The sequence below is a fragment of the Leucoraja erinacea genome, chromosome 5 (assembly GCF_028641065.1).
Source record: "Leucoraja erinacea ecotype New England chromosome 5, Leri_hhj_1, whole genome shotgun sequence".
In the NCBI taxonomy this organism is placed as follows: Eukaryota; Metazoa; Chordata; class Chondrichthyes; order Rajiformes; family Rajidae; genus Leucoraja; species Leucoraja erinaceus.
The window spans coordinates 57,044,111-57,072,055 of record NC_073381.1 but is presented as its reverse complement, the minus strand read 5'-3'; the positions used below and the strand labels follow the sequence as shown (position 1 = coordinate 57,072,055).

General features: G+C 39.7%; 1 protein-coding gene across 1 annotated transcript in view; it reads left to right on the top strand.

Annotated features, from left to right (window-relative positions):
• The first annotated feature begins 9,408 nt into the window (after positions 1-9,408).
• nkain2 (sodium/potassium transporting ATPase interacting 2) overlaps positions 9,409-27,945 on the top strand; it is a 361,685-nt gene continuing 343,148 nt past the window's right edge. Inside the window, exon 1 of the mRNA XM_055635679.1 lies at positions 9,409-12,285. Coding sequence (XP_055491654.1) covers positions 12,232-12,285 — 54 coding nt within the window. The 5' untranslated portion in view covers positions 9,409-12,231. The remainder of the gene's footprint in view (positions 12,286-27,945) is intronic.

The window sequence follows — 27,945 nt, the reverse complement described above, 5'->3', positions numbered from 1 at the left end:
AGAATACTGACTAATCAAATACACTCACCTAAATTTCAGCTATCCAGGGGCAATAGACAAGGGTGTGCATTATCACCCCTGTTATTTGCCCTTGCACTTGAACCTTGAGCAGAAAGTATAAGAGTACATCCGAATATTCACGAATATAATACTAAATATTATAATAATAAAATATCATTATATGCAGATGATGTATTACTATATATCACCAATTCACATTTGCATTCCAAACATGCTAAATCTTATAGAGGAATTGGGTTCCTTTTCAGGATATAGAATAAACTGGAACAAAAGTGAAATTATGTCAATAAAGCCTCAAGATCTGACACCTTCTAAAATTTCCTTTTAGAATTACCAGGGAAAAATTTAAATATCTTGGAGTTCACGTAACTAGAAAATACACTTTCAAGCAAACTTTCCACCATTAATTACCATATTAAATGCCCTTATTCAATTTTGGAAAATGCTTTCGATGTCTCTCATATGTAGAATAAATGCCATAAAGATGATCTTCCTTCCACAAATCCTGGACCTATTTCAATCAATACCGATTTATCTCCCTAAACATTAAAAAAAGAAAAAACTCGATTCTCTGATCACAAACTTAATTTGGGATTATAATACACAGAGCATCTATAAACGATATCTATGTAAACCCAAAGAAATTGGCAGATTGGCTCTCCCCAATTTCTTGTACTATTACTGGGCAACGAATATTAAAAACGTAATCTATTGGATGGACAACACATGCCAACAGGTAAAATGGTTAATAATGGAGAGAGAAGATTGTTCGCCTTTTAATATAGGCGCGATTCTTCTCTCTCCAATAAATTTGAAGAAAACAGTATATGAGAAAAATCTGATTATCCATAGTACCCTACAAATCTGGAAACAAGTGAAGTCAACCCTTAAACTGAGAAATGTATCTCTTCTCTCACCAATTGCCAATAATCCCTCATTTAATCCGTCTATTTTAGACAAGACGTTCACACACTGGGAAAGATTAGGAATTAAAAAACTGGGAAATCTTTATGAGATGGGAACTCTTTTCTAATTTCAAGAATTACAGTCGACATGCCATCTGAAAGGTAGCCAATACTTTAGATATCTTCAAATATGAGACTATCTGAAATCATATACCAAAGACTATCAATATATCGTTACAGACACACTAGACTAACATATGAATAGAAACTCCTATTCAAACAAGTTAATATCACACCTTTATAATACCCTTTTAAATATGCAAACCCCATCGTCGGAAGTAATAACATGAGCTTGGGAAGATGAACTCGGCCTAACAATTTTAAAAGACAGATGGGAGGAAAGTCTTCTATACATACACAAATGTTCTCTTAACGTTAGGCATTCGCTAATAAAATTTAAAATACTGCACAGACTCTATTATTCAAAGTCTAAACTGAATAACATCTTCCCAAATGTTTCTCCTATTTGTGATAAATGTCTCCTTCCGGAAGCAACTATAACCCATTATTTTGCCTCTTATATAAAGTTACATAAGTTTCTGGAGAGGAATTTTTTACATTTTTTCAAAAATACTAAAATACAGGTGCACAACATTTTATCCGGAGTTCCGGAAACCGAAAAACGGCCATTTTTTCCAGGATGTCGTCTGCACACCAAAGCTCGCGTTTGGCGCCAAACTTGACCCGAAACGACCCACGGTCAACCCACGTCTGTACTACTGTAGCGGCTGCCTCCTCCCCGGAGACCGGGGAGACACTTAAACATCTGTAAATCATTGCTTAAATGTTAGTCAGTTAGTTTGGAGGGCTTTTATGTGAAGGGGGAGGGGGGTGAGGGGGTAAACTTTAATTCTTAGTCCCCTACCTGGTCGGAGAGGCGGGAAGCGGTCAATGCCTTACCGGGTTGCCGTGCAGTAAGCTCCGCAGCGCTGTGGCCGCCAACTCCCAGCTGGGGCTGCGGGTGTCCGGCCGCGGGCGGCGCCGGTTGTAGCTCCGACCCCGGCAACTCTACCCCTGGCTGCGAGGTGCTCCAAATCCACCGCCTCCCGCGGCTGGACGCCCGCAGCCCCAGCTCCGCGAATGTTGGGAGTCGGCGGCGTCGCAGCGCTGGGATACCAGCGGGGAGCAGGCAATTCCTTACCGGGTCGCCGTGCGGTAAGCTTCGGAGAGCTGTGGCCGCCGACTCCCAACATTCGCGGAGCGGGGGCTGCAGGCGTCCGGCCGCGGGCCGCGCTGGATTTGGAGCGCCTCGCAGCCAGGGGTAGAGTTGCCGGGGTCGGAGCTCCAACCGGCGCCGCCCGCGGCCGGACGGAGCCCCCAGCTCCGCAATGTTGGGAGTCGCCGTCCAGGTAGGGGACTAAGAATTAAAGTTTCCCCCTTCACCCCACCACCACCACATAAAACCCCTCCAAATTAACTGACTAACATTCATGCAATGATTTACAATGATTCCCCGGTCTCCGGGGAGGAGGCAGCCGCTCCAGACTTTTCAAGCCGCCTGCGCTACCTACCTAATCTACGCTAAAAATCTTCCATTCGGAAATCCGAAAATGTCCGAAATCCGACAAGTGTCTGGTCCCAAGGCTTTCGGATAAAAGGTTGTGCACCTGTACTTAAAATAAAATTGGTCCCCGACACTGAACTGATCACTCTAGGTAAGTCAGAAGCTTGTTCTGAGCTAACATTAATTCAAAGACGTTTCCTTAATTATGGTCTGATAACGGCGAAAAAACGAATACCTAAATTTTGGAAACACACATCAGTCCCTACTGTTAAGATGTGGATTACATACATGTCCGAGACACTACATTTGGAAAATATTAGACTTGTCTTGGCAGAAAACTAGATCAATTTTTCAAGACATTGTCACCCTTCACCGAATTCTTACAAGGATAGTATGATGCAACACAACGTTGGACTTAAATCCAATTATGGGTTGGGTGAGGTGGGTGGTTGGGTGAGGAGGGTATCACCACTTTTTTCTCTCTTTTTGTTTTTTTTCTTTCTTTCTTTTATCTACTCTTTGGCTACACTACTTTGGTAGTCTAGGGGTCCTATCTTTGCACCTCACACTTTTTCTCTCTCTTGTTCTTTCTCTTTTATTTTCCTTTATTTGCAAGTTAAAAAGTTAAAATTGAAGCCGTACATTAACTGTATAATTTTATACGCCGACTGTTTTATTCTTGTACAATTGCTTCTAATAATAAATAAATAAATAAATAAAACGTGTTTAATACCATTTGATCACGTGACCGGAAGTGAGCTGCGGCTTGCTGCCGTTTCTCAGCATTTGCACCATCGTAAAGTCGGAATATCGTAAGTCAAAGCATCATAAATCGGGGAGCATCTGTATTAGTCTTCTTGGCCTGCAATGCTTTCCCAGCCCTAAAACATCCTGCTCACCATATCTATTCATTGTTTCAGCATCTGTTATCTATTGCTTTCTGGACCATTCATAACTCCACTCCAAGTTGTGGGTTTATTTATACTTTCTTTCATCTAATGAAGAAGGCCTCAGATGACTAGACTCAAGCTTCTGTAAACACTTGCCCAAGCTCGTTTATCAGCTTTGAAAATCTTTTTTGAAAATCATAATTTTGACCAGACTGTCATGATTCTGAATCTGATCTTTGCTTCCTTTATATGATATGTTCTCAAAGTAATATGCCTTTGGTCATCTGGCATTGTTAAAAGCAATGTATAACTTGTGTGTTTGTTTTTATATGTAGGAAAGAACTGCAGATGCTGGTTTAAATCAAGTACACAAAATGCTGGAGTAACTCAGCTGGAAAAGCAACATCTTTCTGCAGAGAAGGAATGGAAGCAAATGACCTCCAGAATAAACATGATGTGGATTTTCAAGTTTGACTGAAGGTCAAACAGAATACCACATATTTGAAGACAAGGGATCAGCTTATATTGGTAAACAATGATGCGCAAGAGATCCAAGATACAGGCAACAAAATGTAAGTTTCTAAAGTGAGGAGTTCAGCTATTCCAAAGCTAGTTAGGGAAACACTTGATACCCATGTTCATTGATCATGGACTTTAGGAGGGCACATCAAATGAGGACATGTGCCTCAGACATGACTTCAGAATTAAGGGACAGAAGTTTAGGGGTAATATGAGGGGGAACTTCTTTACGCAGAGAGTGGTGGCGGTGTGGAATGAGCTCCCAGTGGAAGTGGTGGAGGCAGGTTCATTGGTATCATTTAAAAATAAATTGGATAGGCATATGGATGAGAAGGGAATGGAGGGTTATGGTACGAGTGCAGGCAGGTGGGACTAAGGGGAAAAAAATTTGTTCGGCATGGACTTGTAGGGCCGAGATGGCCTGTTTCCGTGCTGTAATTGTTATATGGTTATATGGACATACACTCCATTGAGGATAAATGGGGATCCTGTGGATAGGGTGAACTGTTTTAAATATCTGGGAGTCCACATCTCTGAGGATATGACATGGGCATCACAGGCCTCAGCACTCGTGAGTAAGGCAAGGCAGCGCCTTTACCACCTCAGGCAATTGAGGAAATTCAGAGTGTCTCCGAGGATCCTCCAGTGCTTCTACGCAGCGGCGGTGGAAAGCATCTTGTCCGGGAACATTACCATCTGGTTTGGGAATTGCTCTGCCAAGGACAAGAAGGCTCTGCAGAGAGTAGTGCGTTCGGCCGAACGCACTATGGGAACTTCACTCACCCCCCTGCAGGAACTATACAACAGGAGGTGCAACTCCAGAGCAAATAAAATCATGGGAGACCCCTTCCACCCCTGCAACGGACTGTTCTAGCTGCTACGGTCAGGCAAACGCCTCCGTTGCTATACGGAGAGGTTGAGAAGGAGTTTCTTCCCAGAGGCAATTCGGACTGTAAACGCCTATCTCACCAGGGACTAACTCTACAGAACGTTTTTCCTTCCATTATTTATTATGTAAAAGAATATGTGTGTTATGATTGTGTTTATAATTTGTTTGGTTGTTTTGTTGTTTGTCTTTTGCACAAAAGTCCACGAGCATTGCCATTTTCATTTCACTGCACATCTCGTATGTGTATGTGACAAATAAACTTGACTTGACTTGACTCATTGTCACATTGCCTCAAAGCACACCAGTAGTTATGATTTAGTAAAATGGTTATAGACTTTATGAACCATCGTCAATATACATATTGTGTGTGAATCATGACATAATAGGATAAAATGACGATGAGGAAAGAGTTGATGTTGCATGGGTTATGGACCATGAGCAGAAAGAAAAGCTGTAATTTAAAATCCCTCATTTGAAATATTTGTGTAAGGTCATTGTAATTCCTTCAAAAAACTAAATTCATGGGTCCCTAAATTAAATATGCATTTGGTTTAGTCCATCATAAAAGTTTACTTAGACATTTTGTGACAAATAATACAATTTTCAGGTTCAATGGTGGTGTAGATTTGTAAAATATTTATTTTCAAACTGTAAAATTGAAATAGAACTGCTGGATATACTCATTTTGTAGGCATGTTAAGTGGAAAGCGAAACAGAGTTACATTTTCATCAGAAAGATCTTTGACCTGATGAGATTTAATGAGTGCACTAAATACAATTTTTGAATTTCTCCAAATCGTTGCATATGCTTGAAAACCCTGACAGTTTCACTGAGTATTGACAGCAAAGGGACTTGGGAATACTGGTACAGGATTCCCATAAAGTTAATTTGCAAGTCGAAACTGTAGTAAGGAAGGCAAATGCAATGCTAGCATTTATTTTGAGAGGACTAGAATATAAAAATAGGGATTTAATGCATGGGCTGTATATGTCACTGATGAGACCACATTTAGAGTATTGTGAGCAGTTTTGAACACCATACCCGAGGAAGGATATGTTAGCATTGGAGAGGTTTCAGAGGAGGTTTACGGGAATGATCCCAAGAATGATTGGGTTAACATATGATGAGCATTTGACAGCACTAGGCCAGTAGTTGCTGGACTTTAGATGAATGAGAGGGAACCTCATTAAAACTTACCAAATAGTGAAAGGCCAGGATAGAATGGATGTGGAGAGGATGTTTCCAACAGCGGGAGAGTCTAGGACCAGAGGCCACAGCCTCAGAGTAAAGGGATGTATATTTTGAACAGAGACGAGGAGGAATTTATTTTGTCAGAGGGTGGTGAATCTGTGGAATTCCTTGCCACAGAAGGTTGTGGAGGCTGTCAATAAATATTTTTAAAGCAGTGATTGACAGATTCTTGATAAGTACAGCAGTCAGGGGTTATGGAAAGAAGGCGGGAGAATGGGGTTGATTTGAATGCCACAATCAGCATCCAATTTCCTCCATCAAAAAATGGCAATAAACAGTATTAGGTGCTCACAAATTTAAATATCTAACCCATGTTCAGATTTTGTACATCTGTCTCCTCGATTTAATTTAGGACACTTTTTAATTATTCTGCTAATTTTAGCATTTGCTAAACTTGGCCCACAGAAGGTTTCAGTTTATGTTAAAAACAAACTGCTGGAGAAACTCAGCAAGACTGGCAGTGTCTGTGGAGAAAAATGGATAGTTCTTGTTTTGGGCCGAGACCCTTCTTCTGTCCAGAGAGTGGGTTTTTATAACATGATTTTCTATAACATGGTTCCTTAGGAACTGTACTTCATGACACCACTTTAAGAATAATAGCAGCAATACACATGGCTCGCAAATTGACAAAATCAAGGTGATAGCATTTATTTACTTAAAGGTAAAGATACTGAGCAGAAAATATTTAACAAGTAAAATAAAACTTTAAATATAAATAAAATTGATATCTATATTATTTAATATAAATCTATATAGATTTAATTACTATTTTAACACACTTCGTAAGTTATAAGGTGGTCGATTTTATCTGTCATTACCCTGCCCAGGCTTTGGTTATCAATGTGTTGATTTGAGTGGCAACATGATAGTTACAATGTAAATTTTACATTGTGAAGTCCTCCTTCTGACCAAACTTCATAAACTGGAACAAAATCTGCAAAGGTAAACAACTGAACCCTTTAAAATGCATGTTGACACACAAATACATTGTTATGCTTCAGAAATTTATGGAGCTTCATGCAATATTAAAATATATACAAATTCAGTAGTTAATTGGATACAAATTTACATCGCCTTTTCATGAGCAGTTTTGTCACAAAAAACTGCCCTTAAATCACACGTTGTGCAGTTTAATAAAATATGGCAATAACTTGTTTGATTGAGGAACAAAGTGAATGATCCAGATTTGTTGATTTTGTTAATGTGAACTGCTTCTTTCTCAACAGGGGCTTCTTGACCTGTTGATTGTGGTCAGAATTTTCAGCGTTTGCGGTTTCCTGCATCTACTGTAAACATTATTATTGCAATTGTGTGTCAATTCCACACTAGTCAATATATGAACCTTATTTTAAGCTGACATATCTAAATTCAGACAGTTACTATAAACATCAGCATGGTAAGTGTCTGATAAGCTTGCTTTGCCATGACCTAAGAAATGAGTTTGAAAATGTCATCACCATAGCACTCTGCTTATATATCTAGTTAATTCTATTTTAATGGAGCTGTTAATCTGTTTAAAATAAATGAGTTACAAGTATCCTTAAAATTGAATGTGGTGGGACATATTAAATGTCTGTACCATATTGGGGAATAATTTATATGTAATTATCTAATTCTGTATACATCCCGCTTCTTCCATACTATCTTCCAAATCATTTTAAATAAAGCGATCTGTCTAATGTTCTCTCATAAGGCTGCAGCTTGTATTAAAATAAATCTAATCTTTCCCATCTCAATCCTTTCAATGACAAAAATGCATTATTTTTATTAAGTGTCCTCTCTAAAGCAACTGATACAAACATTTGATGGTATTGTTTTATTTACTAGAGTAGAACTGTTAAATCTGTCCCAGGATGGTAATACTCCTGCTAGTTTGTTATTTTTGTGGCAGCTAATTATCAAGTACTCACTATAGGTTTATGATCTTGTGCAGATTTAGGCTCAATTATTCTTACCTGCAGTGCATAGACATCCTTCCAAGATATTGAGAATCTGATTATCAGAATTTTGCAAGACAGATTTGCAAACACTATCCTATTTCTACACGTGAAGGATCAATGTATCCCCTATTTTTGTTCACTGTGAATTTAACTGTAGTTAAATGATGCAAACTCCATCATCAAGTTCGCCGACGACACCACTGTTGTGGGATGAATCACAGATGGTGATGAGTCAGAGTATAGAAGTGAGATCGACCGATTGACCAAATGGTGCCAGCACAACAACCTGGCTCTCAACACCAGCAAAACCAAGGAATTGATTGTGGACTTTGGAAGGGGAAGGATAGGGACCCACAATCCCATTTATATCAATCTAGGATAGATGGTGGAAAGGGTCAAAAACCTCAAATTCCTGGGTGTGCATATTTCCGAAGATCTTTCCTGGTCCCAGCACACTGATGCAATTATAACGAAGGCACATCGGCGCCTCTACTTCCTGAGAAGATTACAGAGAGTCGGTATGTCAAGGAGGATTCTCTCAAACTTCTACAAGTGCACAGTAGAGAGCATGCTCATGGCCTGCTTCGGCAACTTGAATGACCAGGAGCGGAAAAGACTACAGAAAGTTGTGACCATTGCCCAGTCCACCACTGGCTCTGACCTCCCCACCATCTATCACAGTCACTGCCTCAAAAAGGTTGCCAACATCATCAAAGACCTCACACACTCATATCACTGTTGCCTTCGGGAAGAAGGTACAGGAGCCTGAAATCTGTAAAATCCAGGTTCTGGAGTAACTTCTTCCCTACAGACATCAGGCTATTAAACACAACATCAAATAAGCTTTGAACAATAACTTTATTATTATTATTATTGCACTCTTTCCGTTTATTTATTGTGTGTATATATGGTCTATGGTTTATAGACACACTGAATTTTATCTTCCGTTTTGTATTATGTTTACATATTCTATTGTGCTGCAGCAAGTATGAATTTCATTGTCCTATCTGGGACACATGACTATAAAACTCTCTTGACTCTTGACTTGAAAGTTTGTACTGAACCTGTACCTGTTCCAGTGTAACCTCAATCTTTAAAATAGCTGCTCTTTGTTATATTAGCAGAGGCATATTATTTGATTTTAAATGGAATTATAACAAACTGTTCATTCCATAGAGCAAATTCAAGTAGATGCCAGGACCATAATCTAAGGTCCTGTCACCATCTGACTGGGTCTGGTGTAACAGCTTCTCAAATGCTTCAAGAATGCATTGTTTAAAGAGGAAACCAGAGTGACCTTGCAAGAGAATGTATTGAAGTGATGATGCAATTAATATAGAGAAAGGACAGTACTAATTATGTTTGTATATTATGATTTGGGGGGGGGGAGCGGCGGCTGCAATTACATTGCAAACACGTCAGTGGCTTTTCCCACCATTTGCTGCATTTAAATGGCCGGAAGAGGTCGCTTTCAGAATCAGAAATCACCTGCGGCCTCGATTGACAATTACTTTCAATCCAAAGTCATCAATAAACTCATTGTTTATACGCGTAAATTAAAGGGCGTGGAAAATGGTTTGACTACTAATTGGAAGTTGCCATTTTGCATTGGGACTACTATTTAAATAGTGAATAGAGTGGGAAGTGCCTGATGTAGCAAAAGAGGTAACAAAAAGAAGTAAGATTGATTTAAGTATTAACATAGGTAAAACTGAAATCAAAGACATTATTAAGCAAAGACTGAAGGAAAGATGGCAAAAGCAATGGGAGGAAGAGCGGAAAGGATGGTGGTTCTACAGAGTCCAGAGGAAAGTGGGAGAAATGAGATGTGCAGGAAAAAACAGAAAAGAGGAGACAGTAATTTCAAGAATTAGATTTGGACACACTGGTCTGAACAGTACACTTTTTTATAATAGGCAAGCATAATACAGGCAGATGTGAATACTGTGGGCAAGAAGAGACAATAGAGCATGTCATTGTACATTGTGAGAGGTATGAGGAGGAGAGAGGACGGATGAGTGAGCAGTTCAGAAAAGAAAGAGTACAATTTGATTTGGTAGGTATTTTGCAAGGGAGTTCATATAAGTGCTATCAAATCCTGTTGCTTTTTCTTAGGGTAACCAATTTGTTCGGAAGGATATAGGTTATTAGTATATGTAATGGTGTTGTTTGATCCACACTCCATGCCAGTTGGTGGCGGTAATGCACCAAAAAAGTTGTTTGCCAACCGCCAAAAAACACTACATAGAAGAAGAAGAAGAGGTAGGAAGTGCCTGATATCTGAAGGAACTAGACTCGAAGGCAATAACAGCGTAGCGCTTTGCCATCGTTGCAGGTGGGCATCTATGATCAAAGTCACAAACAATTGGTCAATTTATTATTTTACGTGGCCATTCATTGCACGCTTACTGTAATATTTATTTCTGCACAATTTTTTGGAAGTATCTAAGGAACCGTGCAGTTGGCATTTTAGTGTGAAAGGAAGGTTTAGACATAGTTTGCAACAAATACCTCAAATTATCAAACATTTGCAACAACGATTTTGTTGAAATGAAAAAGTTGAAAATGTATTAATTAAAGCAGAGGAATATTTAACAAGAAATGATTACGCCCTGAAGCGTATATCAACGCATGGTTGGTGCGGTTAAAGCATTTTACGATCATCATGCTCAGGTTGCTTACAATGCTAATTGTGAAGTTCCATGGGTTAGTCGGTCTAATGGTGAAAATTCCGCGCTATTGTCAGTTAAAACCCTGTTTTATTGTTTTACTCACTGGAAAATTATGGAACTCGGTGTAATGTCGACAGAAAACCAGTCACCAATAACAACCATAGTTTTCCACTTTAAAACATGATTCAATGACAGTTTATGGGTGCGAAAAGTAACGCAACTTTTCGGTTGGGGTTTTATACGGAGTCCGGCCGTGTCATTGATGTGATATTTCTCATGACAACAACCCTCTCTCCATCAATAACAATACAAGTAATACACCGAAATGTTACTAGACAAATGGTTATTAAAATCTGTTCATGACTGGATTACTATCTGAAGCAAACACATTACATTAAAAAAGTCTTGGTAAATTTCTGTCAATAGAAATTACTTAAATCTTATTTTGGAACGGGATTTACATCAGTGTGAAATATTGTCGATATTACAATCACATGAAACTCACTCATTTTGATTCTCAGATATTTGTTGAAACTGAAGGATACGGAACAATAAAACAACACTGTTCGATGCTACATGTTCCATTTCCAAGGCGTTTTATTACAGCTTTCTAAGCTACAGTGGCAAGACACTGATTTTCGACAAGGGGGTGACACTGTGCCTTTTGTTAATCTGTAGCGTCAGATGGTATATCTGCAGTTACTACACGGTGTCCCTGCCTGTGTTAGCTCTATTGCAGTTCCTGGTCGGGTGACAACAAAAGGAAAATAACTAGCGGACATCGAGCAAGCTGTCAGAGCGATTAATCCAGCACCACCAGCAGGTTCGCGCCTGCCTGCCTGTCATCCCGCCTGGGGCGAGATGGCAACACCCGGCTCCGTTTCAGCGTTCGCAACAAACTGTTCTTTGGTTGCAACAGAGCGAGCGAGAGGCTTGCAGCAGCCAGGCTGTGATCCGGGTTCGTTCAATCATCTTGCATCAGCCGTCCCCCCAACTCCCCACCCCGCCCTCCACTCCACTCCTCTCCTCTCCTCTCCCGTCACCTCCGAGTCGCGGCGTCAGCAAAGCTGTGAGCTGGGAAATAATTCACCCCACAACTGTCGCCAGCGGTTAGTATCAATATCAGCGATAAAAAGACGACGCGCCGCTACCAGTCTCCTCATAGGCACATGACCGAGAAGCGGCTGAGAAACCAGCGTGGATGCTTAAACAACAACAACGGAAAGAGTTTGCACAATCCAACCACCACCCCTTACCCCACGCCTTCCCCCTTCTCTCCTCTCCGCCTGCCTCCTTGGCAATCACCGTGCAGTGGTGCAGATTCCCTGGTTTTCCGAGCAACGTGATGGTGAGCGGGGAGTGAGTGCTGCGTGCCGTAGCGCGGCTGGCGGGCGGACGGGCGGACGGACGGCGGGCGCTGCCCAGCTCGGATATCACACACTCCCTGCCATCACCGCCGCCAGGTGTTGCGGAGCCGGCAATCACAGCGCGAGAGAGGGAGAGGGACTGGCAGAGTGCGAAGGAAAAAGGGGCTCCGGACCCGACAACAACTCCTCCTCCCTCCGACCCACTGCAAACCATGGGCTGCTGCAGTGGCAGGTGCACTCTCGTAGTCATCTCCAGTCTGCAACTAGTAAGTGGAATCAGAAACTTTCTTTTAAACAATGGACAATCATTGATCTATTTCTGTATATTTTCTCATGAAAGTCCGGGCTTTTGCATTCTTACAACATAACTTAATGTCTGGTTCAAACAAAGCCAGTGATATATAACACTGGAAACTTTTGCGGTTACATTTTTTTCATGAATCAAATGCAAATGGATTTGACATATTTGCTACAACCTTTGGTGCGCGTGTTTGGTGTATTTTGCTTCTCTTTGTAATGTCATAAACACATCAACAAAACACGGTGAAGTTTACCAATCGTTTAGATCTGTAGTGAGACATAATGTATGAAGTATTCATAGGAGGCGTTGAGGTTTTTTTTTCCTGGCTTTATATTTGAACAGACGATGTTACGATTATCAATAATATGGATAGTTTAGGTCCGGTCTTTTAGCAGGTCCCATTTTGGATGATAGTGTTGAGTTGTATAATGGTTGGGACGGATAGCTGGATATTTACCAGTAGTGATGTTCCTGCTAGGTAGCAAGTGTCAGATTCTCACCCATTCTGTTAGTTTTGACTCTGGTACACGTGACGTCCACGGTGTACCTGGCGAATCTATTCACTAACGTATACATTCACTTCTGTACTGTGATTCATCTTCAGCTTTGGTTGACTGTCAAGTCTGACATGAGCATTGTGTCGGCGCACCGCATTGTAACTCAAGTTTTGTGCCAGCCACTCATTATATAACATCACCATAGAATAAAGTGTCTCCAGCATGGAGGTTCTTGTCGGCTCTAGAGGGCAGTCCACATCAGCTACAATCTGGCTACAAACTCCTGAAGCATCCACTCTGAGCTCCAACATGGGGGGGATGATTTCCAAGGGAATTAAGAAAATGTGTCAAGGAAGATTTTAAACTCTCATTTTAATTTTAAAAAATAGTCTAACCGACTCATGGGAATTCCTAGCCGGTGACCATTTACAATGAGAAAGGAGCATCCAGCAAAATACGGAACATCTCAATTCAGTTTGACAGGAGAACAAGTGTGCCTGACACCCCAAACAAGCCTACCTATCTATCTTTTTGAGCATCAGCTGCCCCGTTTGTGGAACATTTTGTGGATTATGTGTTGGGTACTTCAGCCACCGCAGAACCCACAGAACTGAAGGGGGGGGGGGGGGGGGGGGGGGGGGGGGGGGGGGGGGGGGGGGGGGGGGGGGGGGGGGGGGGGGGGGGGCCATGTACCCTTGACCCTGATCCACTGACTAAGGAGAGGGATATGTGATGCATTAACTTGTAACCAACCAATTTCTCCTTCCCTACATTAATTGCATCATCTATTATCTCTCTGGAAGCTGATGTGTGTGAGACCTAAAAAGTTTTAATGGTGCTTTAAATGAATTTGCTTGTGGCTGCCTATTAAATAGAAGTTGACTTTCTGACATGTAGTACAACTGTGACAATTGATATTGCTGATCAGGTGTTAGGATGAGATTTCTTTGCCAAAGGGAACCTGAATTGTTAAAAGCACTTATAGTTAAACTGAAATATAAGTGGTCATAAATCTAGATCCAAGTAGGCTATCAGCAGTACAATTTTATTTTATGCTGTCATTTGCTCACAAAACCAAATTGATGCATCTAACTGGGTCTTGTTTCCCTGTCAAAAGTTATTGCAATGGTGTCTTCTAAATTTAAAAACAGTAGAAACAGTATTTATTTTGCGCCACAGGAGGCCACTTATTTCTGTCTTAAAACCTCTCCACTTGCAGTCTCTTGTAACAAGAACACACTGGACAGATGAGTGCCACTCACCCAGTGGTTAAGATGTATTAAGCTATCCTGTATTCTGCAAGGAAATTTGTGCACATAATCATGCAGATCATAAAAATAGCTGTGAATCTCGTTATTTATTACGGACGTGTTTGAATGCTAGATACATAGTCATTATGCCATATCTTTGCAGTGTTTTTGTAGTAAAATGCTTATCTTACTGAAACAAAAGTAAGTTGGAAGCAACATTGTTACAGTTTAGACAATAAACAATAGGTGCAGGAGTAGGCCATTCGGCCCTTCGAGCCAGCACCGCCATTCAATGTGATCATGGCTGATCATCCTCAATCAGAACCCCGTTCCTGCCTTCTCCCCATATCCCCTGACTCCGCTAGCTTTAAGAGCCCTATCTAGCTCTCTGTTGAAAGTATCCAGAGAACTGGTCTCTACTGCCCTTTATATATATATGTTTTCCTGAAACCCAACTACCATTCTGATTTCTGCTAACTTTGAATTTTATCCTCCATTCCACTCAATTCTTGGCGAGTTTTGTCAAAACATCATTAATTCCTCATATATTAACATAGTCTCCCCCTCCATAGTTACTACCTGATCTCATCTCAATTCACCTTTTGAAACTTTGAACTTAGATATAGATATATATATCATAATGATTTTTCTGTTGGTCAAATAATACAGAGGAATTGACTAATAATTTGGTGACATGAGTTCAAATTTCTTTCAGTTCAAGGGCAATTATGAATGGATGATACAAGCATGACCTACTAGCATTACTGAAATCCAATGACTGACTAAATATGAACATCAATTGTTTCTGGTGTTTAAATTAATCACAGTTGTGATATAGTAATTATATATATTTCTAAGTTCAAAGTTTCAAAAGGTGAATTGAGATCGGGTAGTAACTATGGAGGGGGAGACTATGTTAATATGAGGAATTAATGATGTTTTGACAAAACTCACCAAGAATTGAGTGGAATGGAGGATAAAATTCAAAGTCAGCAGAAATCAGAATGGTAGTTGGGTTTCAGGAAAACATGTACATTCTGTAGTTTCAATGACAAACAAGCTGCTGCTGGCAGATGCACAGAATGTGTGATATTGCAGTGCAATTCTATTAACAATATCAGTAACAGAAATCTGCAGTTGCTTTCTGTCAAGTATTTTGTCAGTGCTATATATAGAAATTTACACGGTTCATGGACTTGTAAACACAACTTGTATCTTTCTTCCTCAGAAATCCCTAGAGATCGAGTATGATTTACTTCCACCCTGGTTTTGCAGGTTCTAAGATGGCTCTTCCACAGATGGTGTGGGTGGTAGCTGCTGAGGAGGGCATGTGGGTAGTTTGTAAGTCGTCTGCTTCTTATGCTATTTATGCAGTGCCTCCATGTAACCCCTAGTTGTAGCCTTGGGGTTCTCTAAAAGACCCCCAAATTTTTCTTCTGCATTATATGTGGACCTGGGCCACAGATTTTCAGGAATCAGTGGGGTTTTTGCATTTCTTCATGAAAGCTTTGAGCACATTATTGTTCCTATTTCTGCCTGATAATCTCTTCTTATGACATGGTTTGGGGTACAGTGTCTGTTTTGGACATCTGATGGCAGGAACACAAATGACATGGGCTACCCATCATAGCCAACTGAATGTAACTCCAACCTCAGATGGCCTGAAATAAGACACTGATATTTATTCATTTTTTTCCTAATGTAATGAACTTGGAGGATTTTATTGACAGCTTTGGTGATCATTTTTCAGTCCCTTATGATATCCAGTCAAAAATCTCAGTAACAAATGTCACAGGAGCCCAGTTGATCATGAGCTTAGTAGTATGTGATCTTAATTATCTTATCCTCAATTAGTCAAAGGGTATGCAGGTGTATTAGATGCAGTAGTGAATTTCATCACTGATATTTGTCTTCACTCAGGGGTGACACCCAAGAACATGGTAAGTATTGCATGTTCCAAGACAATAAACAATCTTGAATTTTCTTTAGGGTCACATCATGAACTTTTGTTGCAGGGACAAAGTACAGCGACAAAGTATTGTAGATATTGAGTGTAATATTCATTGTCTTGTATGTTTCAGTGAAAGTATTGATAATGACCTGGAGCTTGGTACTGTGTGAGCTCAATGACTGACGTTTGGGTAATCCATGGATAGTCATCATGAATGGATCTGTGGTCTTAGCGATTCATCCTGTGGAATTAGTGAATGTTTTATGATGCTTCAGTTCACTCTAATGCAGAACCACATGCTATAGTAATTGCATTTAACCCTGGAAGCTTCAGTCAAAGCCAGGAAGAACTTCTACTCTGACCTTAAAGATCCTGGGTGTACCAAATGCTGGTTTATTGTCAGGATGGGAAGGGACACAACCTTCCGACAAGGAGTGATCAGTAAGGAAGAAATGGGAACCCTAACTACAACAGACGTCCTTTTCTTGTCAATGTACTTGAAGCATGGCTTAGCTATAATACCCACTTTACTTCATTAAGGAGATGAGCACAAATTGTTTCTATAATTCAACAAAGCTATCTGCATTACTCTTGCCCTGACTAATACTGATGACTACATTCAATCCATTCTATTAGCTCCAACCCAGTCCAAACGTAACTGTTCATTGTTTGATTAAGGTCAATGTCAATGTTCCCAAGGACACCACAAAGGCAGCTCTTCTCAGTACCTAAACCAACCTGCAGGACCTGCAAAATATTTGCAGATTTACGAGCCATCCTGAATTCCTTCGTAATTGGCATTTGTTGAAGAGGTTCATTGCTTGATTAACAATAGGTAGAACTGGAGTGATGAGAATGACCATAAGATGCAGGAGCTAATTTATCACAAACAGAAGGCACTCCTGGATTGGAAGATCAAGGACAGAGAAACAATTAATGAATTATCCAGGTGGCAGTGAATAGCTAGAAGTTATAATATTATTAGCTTCTGAATAAAGCACTTTTTACTCCATTACATTTTATCAATGAATATATATTGGTCTAGTTGTAAAGTGGTTCCTAATCATAATTAGATAAAGATTTTATACTGCATACATTATTTAAAATGTTTTCAGACTTTTGACAAAATCACACTGGAGTATGCAGTAGCTGCTACAGCTGTCAGGTGAGAATTGTGCCAGTCTGCTTGTTGCTGCCTTCAGTGAACAAATAATTAGAGCACTGACATTGGAGCTGATTTTTTGTGGTCTTCCAGTCCTATTCATGACACCAGACTCACAAATATGGTTGACTCTTAACTGCCTCCTGAGTTCGGGTCAATTGGGAATGGGTAATACATGCTGATTTTGCCAGTGATATTCATATCCTGTGAATGAATAAATAAAATGTTCAAATCAGGAAGGCTGAGTGATGACTTCACTTGAACACAAAGTCACTTATCTATTCAATGCCTCACCAGCTATCATACGATAAAAATGAAGGAAACTTGTGGAAGTGGAACATCTGCAATTGTTTTGTTAAGTTGGCTAAAAGCATTTTGCTATAAGTGATGGCATTGACACTGTTTCATATATCTTTCTATTCCTCCTCAATTAGCTTTGTGGAGGCATTCCAATGTTAATCTTTCCTCATAAGTAATATCATAAACGATCATAGAACATTGCTGAGTCTCTTGGGAATGTGCCTTGAATGCAGATTACAACTTTAACTTGCTGGAATTGTATAATTATGCTGTTGCGGAGTATTTAATCAAATACCCTTTCTTATTTGATGTACAAGATTATATTCACTTTATTTGACCTTCCAGTTCCATATTGGAAAATAGATTTGATGGTTGCAAGGAAATTGACAGGTAGGCTTAAAGTTCCTTCTAGATTGAAAATCAGTCTGATGATCAGAACTTTCGTTTAGTTTAGAGATACAGCGTGGAAATAGGCCTTTCAGCCCACCGAATCCGTGTCGACCAGTGATCCCCACACATTTGTACTCTTCTACACACACTAGGGACAATTTACAATTATACCAAGCCAATTAACCTACAAACCACTGCATTTTTCGAGGTTGGGAGGAAACCAGAGAACCAATAGGTGCAGAAGTAGGCCATTCAGCACTTCGAGTCTGCACCGCCATTCACTGTGATCATGGCTGATCATCCACACTCAGTACCCCGTCCCTGCCTATTCCCCATATCCCCTGACTCTGCTATCTTTAAGAACACTATCCAACTCTCTCTTGAAAGCATACAGAGAATTGGCCTCCACTGCTTTCTGAGGCAGAGAATTCCACAGATTCACAACCCTCTGTGTGAAAACGTTTTTCCTCATCTCTGTCCTAAATGGCTTATGCCTTATATTTTAAACTGTAGCCCCTGTTCACGACCCCCTTACATTGGGAACATGTTTCCTGCCTCTAGCATGTCCAAACCTTTAATAATCATATGTTTCAATAAGATTCCCCCTCATCCTTCCAAATTCCAGAGTATACAAGCCCAGCTACTCCATTCTCTCAACATATGACAGTCCCGCCATCCCTGGAATTAACCTCGTGAAGCTACGCTGCACTCCCTCAATAGCAAGAATGTCCTTCCTCAAATTTGGAGACCAAAACTGCACACAATACTCCAGGTGTCCTCTCACTAGGGCCCTGTACAACTGCAGAAGGACCTCTTTGCTCCTACACTCAACTCTTCTTGTTATGAAGGCCAACATGCTATTCTCTTTCTTCATTGACTGCTGTACGTCCATGCTTACTTTCATAGACTGATTAACATGGACCCACAGATCCCGTTGTACTTTCCCTTTTCCCAACGATGCCATTTAGATAGTAATCTACCTTCCTGTTTTTGATACCAAAGTGGATAACCTGAGATTTATACACATTAAACTTCATCAGCCCTGCATCTGCCCACTCCCCCAACCTGTCCAAGTCACCCTGCATTCTCATAGCATCCTCCTCACAGTTCACACTGCTACCCAGCTTTGTGTCGTCTGCAAATTTGCTAATGTTACTTTGAATCCCTTCATCCAAATCATTGATGTATATTGTAAATAGCTGCGGTCCCAGCACCGAGCCTTGCGGTACCCCACTAGTCACTGCCTGTCATTCTGAAAGGAACCCGTTAATCCCTACTTTTTGTTTCCTGTCTGCCAACCAATTTTCTATCCATATCAGCACTCTACCCCCAATACCATGTGCCCTAATTCTACCCACTAATCTCCTATGTGAGACCTTATCAAATGCTTTCTGAAAATACAGGTACACCAGATCCACTGGCTCTCCCTTGTCCATTTTCCTTGTTACAACCTCAAAAAATTCCAGAAGATTAGTCAAGCATGATATCCCCTTCGTAAATCCATGCTGACTCAGACCAATCCTGTTACTGCTATCCAAATGTGCGGCTATTTCATCTTTTATAATTTACTCCAGCATCTTCCCCACCACCGATGTCAGGCTAACTGGTCTATAATTTCCTGTTTTATCTCTCCTACCTTTCTTAAAAAGTGGGATAACGTTAGCAACCCTCACAGGAACTGATCCTGAGTCTATAGAACATTGGAAAATTATGACCAATGCAACCACGATTTCTAGAGCCACTTCCTTAAGTATCCTGGGATGCAGACCATCAGGCCCTGGGGATTTATCAGCCTTCAGTCCCATCAGTCTACCCAACACCATTTCCTGCCTAATGTGGATTTCCTTCAGTTCCTCCATCACCCCAGATCCTCCGGTCACTACTATATCAGGAAGATTGTTTGTGTCCTCCTTAGTGAAGACAGATCCAAAGTACTTGTTCAACACATCTACCATTTCCTTTTTCCCCCATAATAAATTCACCTATTTCAGTCTTCAAGGGTCCAACTTTGGTCTTAACTAATTTTGTCCTCTTCACATACCTGAAGAAACTTTTACTATCTTCCTTTATATTCTTGGCAAACTTACCTTCGTACCTCATCTTTTCTCCACGTATTGTCTTTTTAATTATCTTCTGTTGCTCTTTAAACATTACCCAATCCTCTTGCTTCCCGCTCATCTTTGCTACGTTGTAATTCTTCTCTTTTATTTTTATACTGTCCCTGATGTCCCTTGTCAGCCACAGTCGCCCCTTACTCCACTTTGAATCTTTCTTCTTCCTTGGAATGAACTGATCCTGCACCTTCTGTATTATTCCTAGAAATACCTGCCATTATTGTTCCGCTGTCATCCCTGCTATGGTATCTTTCCAGTCAACTTTGGCCAGCTCCTCCCTCATGGTCCCATGGTCCCCTTTATTCAACTATAACACTGACACCTCCGATCTACCCTTCTTCCTCTCCAATTGTATATTAAACCTGACCCTATTATGGTCATTACCTCCTAATGGCTCATTAACCTCTAGTTCCTTCATCAAATCCGGTTTATTACATAAATAAACATTTTTTTTGTTCTTTAATGTGATGTTGATGCACCAACAAGTACCAGTGCAGATTAGAAGAGACCTTTTGTTATCCAAATCTAATCATTAAACTTTCAATTTAGAGAACAATTAAAAGTGAACCGTGCTGCTGTTGCTTTGCAATCAAATATGTGCTGGGTTAGGCTGGCAGATTCTTCCCCTGAAGGACATTTGCTGCCAAGGACCCAGTTTCCTGGGATAGCAACATTGTAGAGGGTATGACTACAATCCTGTTGTGATGTCATAGCTGGAAACTGCCAGTGCAGATTAGAAGAGATCTTTCTCAAAATGGGATTTTGCAAAGTTAAATATGTGAATGACGTAAAATATAACATTAATCTGAACGAAACCTGATTTTTAAAAAAACACACCACAAGACCATTGTGAATAAGGTCATGCAAAAACTAGTGCTATTGTGCACTGTTTTGGCGTAATTCAGGGCATGAGTCACGGGCACAGTCACGGGCAGAGTCACGGGCAGACTCACGAACAAACAAGATGAGAGTTTTAGTAATATATAGATAGATGGATTTACCTCCTTTACACATCATAGGGTGAGACATGTCGATAACAACTTTAAAGATTAGTTGAGGTATTAGTTGAGACCTTAGACTTAACCAATCAATGATTTGGGTATTCTGCAGCACCAACCAGGAGTTTGTGTTGACCCTTGCTCACAGATAACTTGCATGACCTTAGATATACACCACATGGTGACCTAAGTACCTTGCCATGACTGCAGGATCACACTGATGCCAATGGGTCCCTTTTCTTTCTTCCTTATCTACCATTACAGTTGCTGAAACAAGACTAAATAATGATGTCCAGAAGCTTTCTAAACTCTTTTGTCTGTAACTTTTATTTCCCATTCTTTAAATTTGATTCACAAATTGTCTCTTCAACTATCATTTGGAGAATGAAAACTTTAGTTTGACATTTAGTACTACTAGATCATGACCTTGCAAAAATGAAATGGAACAAGTAAAACTGATCTCAATTCTCTTTTAAATAAACTATCTCTCCAGTTAGTTATTATCTGTGAAATAAGTCACATAAATCTGATGCAGACATTTCAGTTTGAATAATATTATTATAGGGGAAATGTAAAAAGAACAGCTGTGATTGTTCAAAATACACATACACGATTTAAGGAGGAATTTTGGCACTCTCTAAAGTGCCAAAAGTCCATTACATTAGAAAACCCAAGAATAATGTTCTGATCATAGTCAACCTGTACTTTCTATGGCAATGTGCAAGCTTATGTGGCTTCTGGTGCTCAAATATTAGTATCTGATATCCTTGGCAATTTTATACCTACCATTTTTTTGGTTTGTAAAAAGAATGTAGTACCAACTGATGGAATATATCAATGAAGGTTAGGTTGGCAGATTATAATGTTAGAATTATGTGCCTTCTCTCATGAATAAACTTTTTACGTATTTATTGCAGTTGTCGTAGTGATGGTCTGGAACTGGTAGATATTATTGGAACAACATTTCCTTGTTGGCAATACTAATTCTACTAAAACATTTAATTGTAGACATTATAAAATACATTTAATCTGCAATTGTTATGCTTGATTTAATTTCACACAGGTTTTCAGTGGGAAGCCTCATGCTGACAATAATATGAATCAACTTGGGTCAGGCATTGCAAAGTTGTAATGATATATTTACATTGGCAGAAAATCATTGTGGCTTGACTCATCTTTGAGATGTGCACCAGCAGATAAAGATTTCCATTGAAAGCACTACTGAAAACTACCTTAAATTCATCTTTAGTACTTAAAAGGTATTGAATGCTAATGAAGCGTTGTAACATGCACACCAGGAGAATGCGCATACAGACATGGTCAAGTACTACTTATTATAGTACAATGTAATTTTAAGGAAATTTGGCATGAACATTGAATTATTTAATTTCTCCTTGCTCTCCATTTAGATCCTGCCACAAATTCCTTTATTTCTCCTCCCATTACACTCCACCCCCTCTAACCCAGCTTCTTCCCTCACACATTTCATCAGCCCATCACTCACATACTCCTTTCCTCGGGTCCCTCCACTATTTCTAGATTCCATTATCAGCATTCTCTTGCGCCAATCACATCCCAAACTGTTTCCCCCAGCTCTCTCCCCCCCCATCTGGCTCTATCAACAAACCATCCCTCCTCAGCTGGATCCAACTATCGATTGCCAGTTATTGCCTCTCACCCCCTCAAATCTTTATGCAGATAGTCTTATGTTCACTTTTACAGTCCAAAGGTAGGATCTGGACCCAAAACATTGACTGTCAATTTCCATCCACAGATTTCACATGACCCACTGAATTCCTCCAGCAGTTAGTTGTTTTTCCTTGAGATTCCAGCATCTGCAGCCTTGACTCGCCATAATTGAAAGGAGTAAACTTTTCAAATAATTGATTGTCATCCGTTTTTAATTAGAATGTTCATATACAGAAGTTGTTTTATTACAACAGCTAATTATTCAATTACCTGTCACCAATAAACATTGTTTTCTCATACTGGAATCTCAAAATTAACAGATTACTCTCCTCCAGCACCCACAGAGCTTCAGCTTTAAAATAACTGACAATTTATGATCCTGGGAAATGGCTGAGAGATTGCATTTAATAACAAATCTAGCTAATAACTTTAACATGAAAGAACAGTTTTTATGGAAATGCATATTGCAATTTGTGTAGTGTCACTGATTTAGATTGTCAATTAATTATTTTCTTTATATCATATGTCCAATGAGGATAAATGTGATGCAGAGAGTCCTTGGTGCATTTTCCTTTCAGGTGTTTTACCTTTTACAACTGCTATCTCCCTGCTCTCCTAAATAAAGACTATATAGAAACAGTCCCCATTCTGTCTGTAAAATGATAAAGGGTGTTGTAATCAATGCAAGGCAGCAAAAACACTTTGAGGAGGGTACTATCTGATGTGAAGGGAATTTGTTGTTTCCTCTCACCCTTGAATAATATTCTAACCACTGTCCCCTACTGAGAACTCCGTTATTGAAGAAGTGAGGTGCATGTGGAGGATTCTTTATTTTTATATGTTTTGTTGATGTAAAGGATTGCTGCTGAAAAGTTTACCTTTTAGACTAGGACAATTCCTGCCCAGATATGGTAAAATCATCAACTGCAAAGCATTGTGTACTCTTTACCCCAGCATAATGAAAATGGTGCCAAATATTCCGCTCAAACCATCTCTGTATGATTTGTAGTAAAATTATAAGATGAAAATTAATAATCAGTGTACTTTACAGCAATAAGCTTTGGATAGTGTCTATTAACTAGTTAAAAATATAGGAGCTTATCAAAGAGAAGGCGAGCTTTCAGTCCATGTTCTCTCATCCGATTATTTATGAGAATAATCAAGTTGACTGTTTCTGTTTGTTTTTGCATCAAATGCATCTAAACAAAGGATCTATATATCAACTATTGCCCATGGCAAAGCTTTTGGTGCTCTAACAGCTCTCAAACAAGAAATGTTTCCTATCTAATAGATACTTTGAACTTGATAATGTCTCATTGCTGACTTCCCCACTTCATCCACCAAATGGATTAATTTTGTGCTATATTACCATCACACCAATGTAGGCTCGGAGTTTTGCATCCATTACTTTCAGACATCTTTCATGAATGCTTTTGCTTTCAAACATCTTTTAACAATATGGTTTTGTCCATCTACCCAAGGTGGAGCAACTGAGACTGATTGAGATGTGTCCAAGCCTACATTTCTATGAATAAAATTAGGTTAAATTAATCAAAATTAATTATAAATATATTTGTATTTAAAATAATTATTCAAAAACAGCCAATGTTAAATGTCTAATTGTTTTATTCATTCTAAATCCACATGGTATCTAACATAAATAAAGGAAGGTAACATAATGAGGCATTAAGACACCTAGTAAAAATGAAGTAGGTGAGTATCGAGGTGGAACAAAAACCTAAAGTAGTTGGAGCCATATCTTGTACGAAGGTTATGGTTGTTGCTAGTCCACTTTCAGAAATGACTGCAGAAGTTCCAACTCCAACACTTCCAGCTACCTCATCCTCCACTGAATCCGATCTGGTGATGTTGTCTGATGATTGGACTTTAATTGATCCTTTTGGAACTAATGATATGCATGAATGTCACAAGGCCTAAACAAGTGGCCCAGCATTCGTGCCACAAAAATACCATCAAAAAGGGAGAGTCTAATCATCTATTCACGACAACAATGGCATAACGTTTCATATTTTCCCCTATTGATGTCCACATTTTATCAGAAACCTAAGGACTAATCACATAACTATCTTAACTACAAGGGAAGACAAACAGCTGGATATCTTGTGAAAAATGAATTTCCATCATTTACAGGAAGGACTTTAGAATTTCAAGAAAACCCAAAGTATGATTTGTCTTATTGTGGAATATTTTAAAATAAGACGTCGTATAAAATCCCTGATGCGAGAACACTGGTTTGGTTGAAAATTATACATGACTTTCAATTTTAAATTGTATGCTAAACATATCCCTATACCGAATCTTTATGTAAATAATAACAATACAAAGTCTAGCTGAGCACACGAGGGGGAATTGCAGATGGGATTATGAGCACAATTTGCATTCTATCATTCTTGTTTTGCTTTAGTTGCTGCTCATAGCAAAGTCAGTGTTTATCAGTTTTTCACCTGTTTATGGATCTTCCATATTAGTTAATGAAATGATATTGCATTTTCAGTAGAAGGGAGGTTGTTTGACATTAAGTTGTTTAAGAAGGAACTGCAGATGCTGGAAAATCGAAGGTAGCCAAAAATGCTGGAAACACTCAGCGGGCGAGGCAGCATCTATGGAGCGAAGGAAATAGGCAACGTTTCGGCCGAAACCCGAAGAAGGGTTTCGGCCCGAAACGTTGCCTATTTCCTCCAGCATTTCTCCAGCATTTTTGTTTGACATTAAGACTTGCTACACCATTAAAAGAATACTTACACTGTCATGTGCGCGCCCTAAATGTTTATTGAAAAAGACACAAAGAGCTGGAGTAAGTCAGCAGGACAGGAAGCAACATTGGTGAGCATGAATGTGTGAAGTTTTGAGTCGGGATCCTTCTTCAGACTGTAGTCACCTATCCATGCTCTCCAGAGGTGTGGCCTGATCCACTAGGTTTGTCTTTTTCTCTAAACCAGCATCTACATTTTCATGTATCCCTAAACATTTATGTTAAATCTTGTTTGTATTCATTCGGTGATAGCAGGAAATGTGGATGGTTGAAAGTGTTTGTGCAATTTTTGAGGAAATCTGTGGTGCAGTGGGCATCTCAATCGGCAATGTGTATTTCTGGGTTAAACTGTTGATGTATAGCTGCTGTATGCTGCAGTCCAATTTACACAGAATAATTGGGGTATTGTTAGCTTCATCTTTACACTTAGGCCAATAAATCAGAGCTCCGTTCTAGTGTCACTCCAGCTGATAAATGTGACACCTATTCTTTACACATATTTGATAACCTTGCTCTTTTTCATCCATAAATTTCATAGAGCTGCACCATATTTTGTGTGGGTGCTTTTTGCTTTCATCTCCATCAGGTGACTGCTTTCAGCTGTCTGCTCATAATCCCGTTGGAATTTCTTTTTAACTACATGCTTCCAGTTATGAGTGACAAAGCAGTGGGGTGAATTGTGCTGTCATTCATGCTGATTCACTTTGGCATACAAACGTAGAGAATTTCCACTGGAGGTAATTTAAGTTCTGAAAACTGTCATAAATAGTAGGCATCGTCTGTAATGTCATTAAAGAGTGACAGAAGTGTGGGTTCACTATTGTTTTGGAACAGATTGTGTGATGCATAGAAGAACAACAAATTACAATTATACATTATTCTCAATGTAGAATATATCCCAAGGTGCTTAACAAGAGTTTTATCTTTTATATATATATATATCTAAAAATAGAAGTCCTCAGTTTCGGAATGATGATATCTGAACAGACTGAAAGCAAATCCAAGAAAACAGATTTTACGGAGTATCTTAAAAGAAGGAAAAAAGCAAGAAATTCAGGAAGTTATTTGTAGAACCATAGGTATGGGACACATCGCTTCAGTGCTGTGGCGTAAGATTGTCTGCCAAAGATGACAACATTGGAGAAGGGCATAGGTTTATATTTATTATTGTCACATATACCAAGATACAATGAAAAGCTTTGTTTTGCATGTTATCCAAATAGATCAGATATATCCTACACAATGAAGAAAATACAGAAGAGTGAGGAATTTAAAGTGAAGTTGAAGATTTTAAATTGAGTTGTTTTTGAACCCAGAAACCTGGTAAATAAAGAATGGCTGGGAATGGATGGTTCAACCAGGTTGAAGGTTCCATAGGTTACAACCCAGCTCTACAGGTTATGACATCATTGCTAGATAGCAAAGTGTAGCCCAAGGTTTTGCCAACTATCAGAGAAATTTCCTGTTCCCTGCGGATTCCCCTATCCAAGTCTGCATCACCAGTTACAGCTTTCAAGGCCCATCTGCTGTTTAGGACCTCATTATTTGGCTCCATTACCATCTCACCTAGTCAGATTGGTTTTTGTATCTGCAACAGCCAGGTTTTGAATGGGAGCAGATGGGAATTGTGAATGCAGGCAGTGGACCTCACTCAGGAAATTTTAGGTTATTGAAATGTTTGTTTGTTTACTTGTTTGTTTATCCTTTAATAATCCTTTACAGGAAATTACAGTGCCACAACAGCTTCAAGACAGACATAACACCACACATTTCCTCAGATAGCTTCCATACTTAATAAGTTAAAATACAATGAATGAATACTAAAAACATGCAAAATTATTTTTGTGCATTGTAAAACCTTATAGCAGCTGGTATACAATACTTCCTATATCTCTCAGTTTTGCACATTGGTGCAATCAGTCTCTGACTGAAGATGATGCTCTTGATCACCTTCAGGACGTGGAGTGGGTGAGTGGGGTTGGTCATTATTGAACCCAGTTTGTTCAGAGTTCAGGCTTCTGCCACCTGCTGGACCGTTAGTTGCTCAGCCCCGACCACTGAGCCGGCCTTCCTGATCAGCTTGTCCAGTCTGTTTTTGTCCGCTATGCGGGCGCCTTCTCCCCAACAGGCCACAGCAAAAAACAGAGCACTGGCTAATGGGTAAAGATATTGCCTTGGTTTGAATTAGGCACCTTAAACTAGACAAGAATGGTGCATCTTAAAAGCATAAAAGCTATGAAAGAAAGTTTATAAGATCATGTGCCCCACCCTCCCACAAGCTCATGTGATCCAGAGTTAGTCGCATAAAAGGTACAAAGTTGTACCAAGGAACATTCATCTATTAATTTGATATTAGTTACAAAGTGACTGGCTAGGAAGGAACTGCAGATGCTGGTTTATATCAAAGATAGACACGACAGGCAGCATCTCTGGAGAGAAGGAATATTTCGGGTCGAGACCCTTCTTCAGACTGAGAGTCGGGGAGAGGGCAACTAGAGATA